Here is a 10758-nt window from a genome sequence, read left to right as displayed (position 1 = left end):
GAGCCGGAAGGCAGAGCTCAGGAGTGAGCTCCAGCCTCCAGCTGCTGGGAGGGAGCTACCATGCGCCCGTTGGTAACAAAATCTCAGCGGGTACCCGGCAAATGGAGAAGATGGCGATGGTGCTTCTCCATCCCGGCGCCGGGTATGTAACTGATAAGTGGCGGGATGTACCACAGCCATGATGCTTAGTACATACCACGCATAGCAACAAACCGTACAATTGTGCAAAAACTGCAGTTTCTACATTTTAAGAAAAGAAAAAAGTTTGATAACAGGTTCCTAAATCACATGAAATAAGTGTAAATGTAAATAAACATTTGTGTACAGCAAGTGGTATTGGGCATTGAAATTCCCTTACCACCACCCTGGCAGCCGCCGCCAGGCTCTGCAGCAGCAGACAGCCCGTGACACCGCACATTGCCACACACATACACATAGGTCTCTCCCTGCTGGAAGGCGGACTGCGGAATCTCATCTTTCCAGGAGGCATGCAAAACAGGGGCGGGGCGTCTCACAATGCCAGACACTGATTGGCTCGGGTCACTGAGCTCTTGCCTCGTCATTTGCTGGGGGGTTCATATATATATATATAACGCATGCTGGAGTCATACATTACATTCAGTTACTGCGCTGAGTCTGTCTGTTGCTACCTGGAAAATTACTTATAAGTTCCTTGTCCCGAGTTATTGCCCTAACGCCATGAAGGAAAAGAGGAGTCCCCAGCCTGCAGTAGTCAGATGCAAGCTGGTGCTAGTGGGAGACGTCCATTGTGGGAAGACGGCGATGTTACAAGTGTTGGCGAAGGATTGTTACCCAGAGGTGAGCGACCAATGAGGATCACATTCGGCCATAGGAGGCAGCTCTGTGGGGTGCTGAATACCCGACGTATTGGTGCCATGTGCGTTGTCAGCCATGGGGGCGACCATTAGTAACCTTTGCCTGCTATGCCCGTGCCCCGGGTTCCCTCCCTAGTGCTTTGTGCTTAGCGCCATGAAAGCCCGGTGCCCAGTGTCCCCTGTAGCGTGTTGCATTGCTGGGATGCCTGTGTGCACTCGGCTGTGACTGCACCATCCTGTTCCCAGGCCCCTATATAACTCTGCCTGCCCCCACCCGGGATACACTATTGCTGGCTGTGCTGGCACGGAGCAGCCCTGTTATCGCCAGTCTGTAACGCTGGATAATAACTGTCACAGGTGACCTGGGTGTAACCATTATATGCCGGGTACCGTGGGGCACATACTGGCTGTGACTACTTACACCTAGAAGGTCTTGTCTATGAGACTGATTATTGGTGCCCACAAGACTTGTGCTAGTGATTTAAACTGAACTTGATGGATGTAATTAGCTAAGCTAGACATCCTACATTCTATTACTTAGTGCATGCATTATATAATTAAAAAGGGCTACAATACCTATTGCTCTTTTATTTATAGCTGTACTATTATTATTTAAACAGTCTTTAAAAATGTTTTATAATAATGGTGCAGACAGCAAATGGTCAGACTCAATTTTCCACCCAGGATAGTAACTTAGCATAACTCTCATACATCCCCCCCTAGTCATATTAACAATGCATTGTTTACCTGTCCTTGGGAATGTTTACAGGTCCCAAGGTATATTTTAGTCACGTAGCAATTTATTTTAGTAACTGCATTTGAGGGCTAGAACAAATGAGCAATACTGTAGACTAATCTGTCAGTTTTGTACTGTAGTTGGCTGTGATTAAGTAGAATGTTTGGCTCTTATTTTCAGAGTTTCTAAGTCTGATTCTGGTTTCTCTCCTTTGTCTTGCCTGTCTGGATTGTCTTATTGTGTGGTGCATTTGCCTTGCGTATCAATATCTGTATGTTGCAGTGATGCCATTGAGACACGTGTGCTTGCGTTGGCTGCAGTGCTGTGTCAGTGAGCTGTATTGCCCGCAGTTCCATTGTGTTGCGTAGGTGTCAAACGGCTGTGCTTGTTTTGGCTACAATTGTGTCCTAGCATTGTTATGTTGCATTAAAATATTTGTTGGCTGCAGTGTTGTCAGTAAGCTATATGTGTCTCTTGTTTCTAGACCTATGTACCTACAGTTTTTGAAAACTACACAGCTAGCCTGGAAACAGAGGATAATCGCGTAGAGCTCAGCCTTTGGGACACATCGGGTATGTATTCAATGAGACAATATGTGTAGCTTGTTCTTTACCTCGACAGAGAAACGTTAATGGGTCATGTGTTTAATTTTGTTAGTGCAAAAAAATTATATATACTACAAGGCCTCATTTAGGTCTTGTCATGTTCCAGACGGAATGAAACTTGATAAATGCCCTTCATAAATACGGCAAACGCTGGCCTAATGGGACCCCATACCTGACCTGTCTCCTGTACATTCAATGCAGGTCAAACCAAAATGTGGGGTTGTGTTGCTATTCTAGCATAACTGTTTAACCCACTATTTACAGCAGATATAGGATGAACGACCCTCTGTCTGCAGTGTTTTTTAGAGAATTTTATTTTCTTGCTCCATCTGAAGTCCTGAATCTGCTCATCTGTGCCTGTGCTAAATGATACAGAACACTATATATATATATATATATATATATATATATATAAATTTTAGTGTGTGTGCAAGAATGGTTCATGCCATTAATAGATCATGTGCTTCGTAGTTTAATGGTGTTCCCTATTGTAGTCTTTGCTTCTTAATTATGACAAATCTCCTTTTGAACTGTATAACCTTTCACTGTACTGCTGAGTAAGGTGTACAGCAAAATGGACAGCACTGTGCATTGAAATTGCATCTGTTCTGGAATACAGACTGTGCCTTTCTTCTATGCCCAAGTCTAACTGTAGAGAACTGTATTGGAGTTTGGCCCAGACATGTCAAAATTACTATACAAATTATTTTCATTGTTTTATATGCACTGTTCATGTGTAAAGTAAACCTTTCAGTACAGCTGGAGGGAGTGGGAAATGCTATCAAACAATTTTGGGTGGGAATAGACTATAGGTTTAAAACATTCCTCTTCAATTGTTCTAACAGAAGAAAGTTGTAATCAAAGGTTTATTGTGCTTCCTGCTGGGAGATATTTAGCTAGTCTTTCAGGCCTGAAACTCCCCTGAGGACAAACTGTGATGAGAAACATTGGTGGTCAACACCTATTGGCCATTTCCACTCTTAAAAGGAACTTGCTGTTGCAACTGTTAATTGGAAGCTTGAATACCTCATTAGTTTCTAAAAGTTGTTCTCAAAACACCAATCTAATTACACTGCTTACCCCTACTTCCTGCTGTACAGACACTGGGATGTTTCCAATGCAATATAACTTTTGTTTTTCTAAGAAAGAGCTTGTTGACTGTATATGCAGTAACATTATACAGTGTTTGCAAACATTACTTCCCTTAATCGAATTCCCTGGTTTTCTTTAAATGTGCTTTTGACTGTTAAATAGTTGCATCCATGCCCAAAATAATACCCTAAATAGTTGTTTACCTTGCAGATACTAACAAAACTGACCCATTATCCCACATGATTTAAATGATTAATACTCCTCTGCCTGGTAGCCACTGTTTTTGCATCTGATCTGTACCATATAAATTGAAATTGAGCTTCACAAACCTGAGCAGTTTTCTGCTGTTGAGGGTGGTGAATGCTACAATGTAATCTTTTCCAAAGCAAATAGTGGAAAAACACTTCTAAAAAGTCAAACTTTTCCTGGGTTAGCAGTTTTGTAAAATTTCATTTGTTTAATTAGAATAAAGATCTTGATTTAATCGTAAATATCTGACTAATGTGGTGCCCTCCGCTGCTGGTTTTGACTTCCCTCTGGAGGTGCAGTGCTGGCACTTGGTGATTGTAGCTGGCTACTTGCTATGCACAGCCAGTCTAGTGGATGCTGCAGATCAGTGGTGAGAATCTGGAAGGCAGTGTGTGGCTCAGACTTGCACATTCAGCTACGCAGCTCTCTAAAAGCCCCAGGGGAAAGGATGCAGCAGGCACCAGCCAGTCCTTGAGCAGTACTCTAGCATCCCAGGTAGCCAGCTGGACACTGGATGGATAACTGGTGGCTTTTCTTTTTGTATTTTTATTTTTTAAGGCAGGATAACTAAGTAAAATTACCTTTGATTTGTTATTAAATCATAACAAATACCCCAAAGCATGATCTTTAATCTCAAGCTGTATAAATCCCAAGGTGAACTTCTTTCCTACTGTGTATGCATAAAAGCTGCATGTTGTATTTGACTTGAGGTTTCACCCTATTCATTTGGGGCTTTTGTAGGTAGCTCTTAGTGTTTGAGATACCATATGTCCTCTAGGTCTGTAACTAATTTTGGCATCGTTCCTAAGATTAATGCCTCTGAAGCATGTGATCCCCTTTATACACTGAGGCCACTGCAGTGCTGAATACACCTTTTTAACTAGTTGAACTCCTGTTTGTACATATTTTTATACTTAATGTCTTGATATTCTGCAGCCTCCTGTCCCTAACATGATTGGTCTGGTCTTGTTGCTATGGAAACTGTTCTCCTAGTCAGGGAGGGGGTATTTGCTATTCTAAGCACGAAGCTGCTGAGCTGAAACCTGAAAGGGAGGGTGAAGTGGGGAAACCTTAAGGCTTGCAGCTTCCTTGCCCTGTGTGCCTGAGGGGTGCTGTCTGGGCGACATACCCACAAAAGAACTGCATTTATTTTCCACTCTTATAAACTACCCCAGGCCTCTCAACATTGAGGGGGAGATTTAATAAAGCTTGGAGAGAGATAAAATTGGAGATAAACCAACCAAATAGCACCAACCAAGCAGCTCCTAACTGTCATTTTTCAAATACAGCCTGTAAAGTGACAGTTAGGAGCTGATTGGTTGGTGCTATTTATCTCCAATTTTATCTCTCTCCAAGCTTTATTAAATCTCTCCCTGAGGCTTTAAAATAAAAGAGTACACTTGTGCGTGTGACTCTAGTGACATGCTCTGCCCGGACATGATCGCTGGCTCTCTGAGGCAGTCGTTAAACTGATGTGATGTCCCAGACCTCTTATAGCACAGAGGATGTGTTCACATAAGGGCATAGCAGATAATGGCCTCCTAGGGGAATGCATGGTGCAGTGCTAGAACACATGTTCAGGGTCTGATTGACCAAATGGTCTCTGAAGTTGTGCTGCATCATGTGAGTGACTGTGTGCAACCACTTCATTGTTGGAGGTTTTTAAAAGAGACTCTTGTATGTCCTTCATAAGGACACCGTTGTGTGACCTGGATACGTCCAATAGTCTGAATCGCTTGTATTTATTGGATCAAAAACATTGTTCAGTGACCAATGTGTACAATTAATTAAAAGGCTACCTGTCATTCACAGAGGCAGCGACTGTCTTGTGGCCTATAAATAAACTACAAGCTGGTATTGCAGTGTTGGGCGCCTATGTTTTCACTAGTTCCTAGCGAGTCAATTCTTATGTATATTGATTTAGTAAACAAGCTGTCTTCCACCACTGTAAGTAGGTAATCAGTATATCCTATAAACTGGGCTTTTCTCCATTACAGACTCAAACTATGCATTCTTTAAAAAGCAAGTTTACTTGTAAACATTTATTTGCTAACCTGACATTTATTATAGCTGGTAAAATAATGTTGATCTCCTGAGAATGTTTTCACTAGAAACTTACATTGTGTCGCAGGGTCCTATCTATAATATTCAATGTCATGTATGTGGCCAGCATTTAATGCTGTCGCTACTGTGCTATGAATTTGCTATTGGGATTGCTGTTATTGGGCTACGGACCAGTTCATTTCTTGAGCTGGTCATTACAAATCAAGATACAGTGGGGTAGATGTACTAAGCTTTGGAGAGAGATAATGTACCAGCCAATCTGCTCCTAACTGTCATTTTTCAAACACAGCCTGTAAAGTGACCATTAGGAGCTGATTGGTTGGTGCGTTATCTCCACTTAATCTCTCTCCAAGGTTTGATACATCTCCCACAGTATTATCTCCTTTATATTGAGAGCTCACATGGTTGTCAGAAGCTAGCCAGGGAAAGGGTTGGGTTTATGTACTATGGTCCGTTCCATTCCCAACTGTATTTTGGATGACTAGCTATAAGTGTTACTTTGCTTGACCTTAACACCTGTTGTTGTCTTGTCTCCATTGCTAGGTTCTCCATATTATGACAATGTGAGGCCCCTCTGCTACAGTGACTCTGATGCAGTGCTGCTCTGCTTTGATGTCAGCCGGCCAGAAAGTCTAGATAGTGCTTTAAAGAAGGTGAGTTAATTCCATTTTCCCTTATGATCAGTTTGAATGATGCTTATATGGTTCTTACTAGAAATAAATTTATATTATGTTATGATAATAGGTGGTAGTTATCAAACCTTTTAAAAAGGACAAGTGGCAGTGTTGCTCATAGCCAAATTATAGCTGAAATCTGATTTACTATTAAATTATATAAAATGATGGCTAGAATCTGATTGGTACTTATGGCCAAAACCTCCACTTGTTGTCTTTAGATGGTTTAAATCTCCCCCTAGAAGTCTTGTTAGAGCTGCACAAACTGCGTAAATTTCTTCAGAGTATGCCTGCAGTTTCTAGAGCAAATTGTCTGCTTTTAAAGATACCAAAGTTTTACATTGTATTATCTAGACTGGAGTTAGGAAAATCCTTACTGGTACGCAGATGACTAGAATGCCTTTGGAGATGCTATATTTGTATGGACTCTGATCCTTTTTTTACTTGCAGTGGAAGACCGAGGTCATGGACTACTGCCCTAGCACAAGAATAATCTTGATTGGCTGCAAAATAGACCTGCGGACTGACCTCAGCACGATCATGGAGCTATCCAACCAGAAACAGACACCTGTGTCTTATGAACAGGTTTGTGCACTATTTTAATATGCAACCCAGTTGCTACTATTCCTTACATATGCAGTAGATTATCCACTGTAAAACCAATCTTTCTGTCCCATTTCATATGTACAAAATGCATATTTCATTGCATTATATTCTCTAATTATATGAAAGTGTCTTTCTGTGTATGTCAACAATGTACAGTCTCCTTACAGTGGAATGTATTTAGGTCATGGGTCCACATAGTATCAACATGCAAAGCTGCTACACATTTTTATGTTCTTCCCTTATATTTAATTTCCTGTACAGTAGCTTTCCGTTGTGTATAGCGAAGGCTTTGTATATTTTCCAAATACACAAATTGTAGTTTAAATGTATTACTAGATGTTCTGGAATCTTTATCATGGCTTTCTCTTTAATTCCAGGGCTGTGCAGCTGCCAAACAGCTAGGAGCAGAGAGCTACCTCGAGTGTTCAGCTTTCACATCAGAAAAAAGTGTACACAGCATATTTCGTTCTGCTTCAATTGTGTGTCTGTCCAAACCTTCCCCCCCAAATCGTAGAAGTCCTGTCCGGAGCCTATCTAAGAGACTTTTAAATTTGCCCAGCCGATCTGAATTAATTTCTTCCACTTTCAAGAAAGAAAAGGCCAAGAGCTGTTGTCTGATGTAGGGTCGTACAGCTGGCATGACACACGGACACTTGTATCAGACTTTGGGTATTCCCCAGCGTTCTTTATCACTGGCAGAGAACGCCAGGCCCGGGGGTGAAGCTCCTGAGAGCAGTAACCTCACCCCCAGGGGCTGAGCTGGCACACAGAGGCTTGGTGAGAGAAGAGCTGAAAATATTTGCACATGAAGGACAATGTAAAACCATATGGTGTTATGGAGCTTTTCAAGACCACTAGAATAAAAAGCTGATTTTAATAGAATTATCCCTTCCCTTCCTTGGGTACTCCCTGGACTTGCCAGAAGCATTATCATTACAGTGTTAACCCTGTGGTACTTGTGCCTGTACATTATTGTATAGGTAGCAGCTGTTGGTGAAACTGCTGGTTAAAGTGGTTTTCTTCCCTGCGCTGTGAGGACTATAAACTTTTTATTTTTTATTTTAATCAACTGTAAACTTGTATGTGCTTGATATGTGACACTCATTTTATTTATTGAAAATATATGGGAGAAAAGAAACTATGACTTGTTTATTTTGGAACAACCTTGTGTGAACATCAACACAATTTATTGCAGTAAGTATTCATATTGCAAAATCCTCAATAGTACCCATACATGAACCCCAAAGCTTTACTGCAGTGTTAGTCCTATCAAGGCAAGAGGCATATACCGATTTTTAGTTCATAATACTGCTTAATATTACAATTCTTCAATTGCATTGAGTGATTAATGAAAAATACATAAATCCAGTGCATAATGTGTAAATAAAATGGAGCTTAATAAAAAAAAAAAAAAGTTGGGAGGACATTGTTTAAACCTTTAAGACTGAGGACAAAACAAGTTCTGGAACTGCATTCCTGTGTGTTACAGCTCAAATTACGACATGCATTAACCTCAGACTGCTGGCTTTTATTGCATATTACTCCTGTTACCTTTCTACTAATACAATCCACACACCTAAACGACCAGCAATTGTGCCGATGTTCAGTGCGATATGCCTTCACCCTGGACATCGCATGATTGCAGGTACACACTTAAAAGATTTAATGAACGATGGAACAATCACTGTTCCGTGTTTCATTAATATGTACAGACTCGCATGCGATATTGTGTGACTGAATTGACTGTACAGCACATCCAATCACAATATTGCATGCGACCGCAGGAGCACGCAAATTGGGCATACACACTACACAATATGCCTGATTTGTCGTTCCAATTTAGCCAAATCGGGCCTATATCGTTCAGGTGTGTACCCAGCCTAACTGGCCAGAAGAGAAGGCCAGTATAGACAAACTGGATAATCTTGGGGAGTGAGCCAACTGAATGTTAATGACTTGGTGCAAAGTCTGTTACCACACTTTTGCAGCCTGACTTAAAGATCCAATGTATATTTAACCTATAGTTAAAACTTTAAATAACAGAAACACAATATTGTAAATGTATAGCATGGTCTCTTCCCCTATATTTATAATCTAAGATAAAATGCTATTACACCGGATAACTGAATTTTAATTGTATAAAATTTACTTAAGGAAGTCCGACAAACTTGCATGGCATTTAAATCCCCCACCTTGTGAGCTACAGTTGCCTATTAAATAACTGTATATAGTCCATATATAGAATGGCACAGGAAGCACCAGGGTACAGAGCTTCAGGAATCCTCTAAACCATGGTGGCTGTAAAATTGTCTAAGGTTTTCTTGTGACCCGACCTGTTTTCCAGTAATGTAATATATTTATTTTCTGTGTGACTACACTATCCTAGTGCTAGAATTTCAGTTAACAGCAGCTTTTTTTTATTTTTTATAATCTAAAAGGAAAAAAAACTGCTAAATCTATACTTGCCGTAACTTCAAAGACACAAGATTGTATATGCAACTTGTGACCTTTTTATAGTTACTTCAAAGGAGTTATTCTGAAAATTAGACAGAATTCCTCTTGCAAAGGAATCTTAAGAATTTTGTTGCTACAGTTAACAAGAATTTTCCATACTGGTAAAAATATTTACAGTAACTCAGCACAAAAGTTAAGTTTAACTGTATATTTGAGTTGCATTGCCTAATCTGGAGGGTTACTATGCACTGCCCAGTTGCTATGCCGTTGCTTATTTGTGGGCTGGATTTAAAAGGACACTAATGGATACAAAAACAGGGTGTTTTGTATTTAATTTTCTGCCTTAAATACAGTTGCTGAAAATGCAGCAGCTTTGAAAGTGCTGAATGGTAAATGCCCTTTAGTTACTCTTACCAGGCACATAATCTAAAGATACAAGTGATATGGCTTTTTATTACACATGCACACATCATCAATTGATCAGTAAAGATTCCTAAATCCATTTCAGTCACTGTGCTTGAAATTTGGGGTGCCTAGATATAGTAATGCCACCAAAGAAAGAGTCTACAATGGGCACATGAGTGTCAGAGATGGAGCACTGAAAGAAAGTGGCCTGGTCTGATGAATCTCATTTTCTTTTACATAATGTGGATGGCCGGGTGCGTGTGCCTGGTGAAGAGATGGCACCAGGATACACTATGGGAAGAAGGCAAACCAGCGTTGGCAGTGTGATGCTCCGTGCAATGTTCTGCTGGGAAACCTTGGAACCTGGCTTTTATATAGCTGTTACCTTGACATGTACCACCTACCTAAACATTGCTGTAGATCAGGTGCATCCCTTCATGGCGGCAGTGGCCTTTCAGCAAGGAAACTGCAAACTGCCGCACTGAAAAAATAGTTTGAGGAATATGACAGAGATAAGTGAATTCCCTCAATTCCTCAGATCTCAAATCGACCAAGCATTTATAGGATGAACTAGAAAAACTAGTCCGAGCCATGGAGACCCCCACCTCGTAACTGCTACCCCTTTTACACTAAATTCCCGGGTCTGACCTGGTATTTGGAACAAGGTTCCAAACCGGGTCAGGTCAGAAACTTACCCCTTTAGACCGCAACACCGACCCAGGTTATTTGGGTGCAGTGGCGCGTGACGAGGACATCTCCAAGCGCAGAAAAACCAAGAAGTCCCCATGGTATAAACGGGACCTGGATGACCTGTTTACACTGCAGGGTTACATGGGTTGTTGCAATGTTAAACCCTGCAAGCTACCCGGGTTGGATTGCTGGGTCACTAGACCTGGGAATCCAACCCTTGCCCCTTTCACACCTAGCAGCAACACGGCTGTAATAAATGTTACAAACTGTTATTGTGGCAGAATACGTCATAAAACTGACAATCACTGTATTGTCATAATATTGCGGACAGTGGGCCTGATTCAGAG

General features: G+C 41.1%; 1 protein-coding gene across 1 annotated transcript; it reads left to right on the top strand.

Annotated features, from left to right (window-relative positions):
• Window positions 1–623: 623 nt before the first annotated feature.
• Window positions 624–8158, top strand: RND1 (Rho family GTPase 1). Its single transcript, XM_088479094.1, has 5 exons — window positions 624–819; window positions 2057–2144; window positions 6126–6235; window positions 6707–6841; window positions 7240–8158. The coding sequence occupies exons 1-5, from the start codon at window positions 700–702 to the stop codon at window positions 7483–7485; spliced, it is 699 nt and encodes a 232-aa protein (XP_088335220.1). The 5' UTR covers window positions 624–699; the 3' UTR covers window positions 7486–8158.
• Window positions 8159–10758: the final 2600 nt, after the last annotated feature.

Source organism: Taudactylus pleione, unplaced genomic scaffold (genome assembly GCF_031769625.1).
Source record: "Taudactylus pleione unplaced genomic scaffold, aTauple2 ptg000005l, whole genome shotgun sequence".
Taxonomy (NCBI): Eukaryota; Metazoa; Chordata; class Amphibia; order Anura; family Myobatrachidae; genus Taudactylus; species Taudactylus pleione.
This window is presented reverse-complemented; position numbering and strand designations above follow the sequence as displayed.

Coding starts and splice junctions, on each gene's coding strand:
- RND1 (XM_088479094.1), top strand. CDS start 700: ATGAAGGAAAAGAGGAGTCCCCAGCCTGCAGTAGTCAGATGCAAGCTG. Junction 2,145..6,125: donor CAGCCTTTGGGACACATCGG/GTATGTATTCAA, acceptor CTCCATTGCTAG/GTTCTCCATATTATGACAAT. Junction 6,842..7,239: donor CACCTGTGTCTTATGAACAG/GTTTGTGCACTA, acceptor CTTTAATTCCAG/GGCTGTGCAGCTGCCAAACA.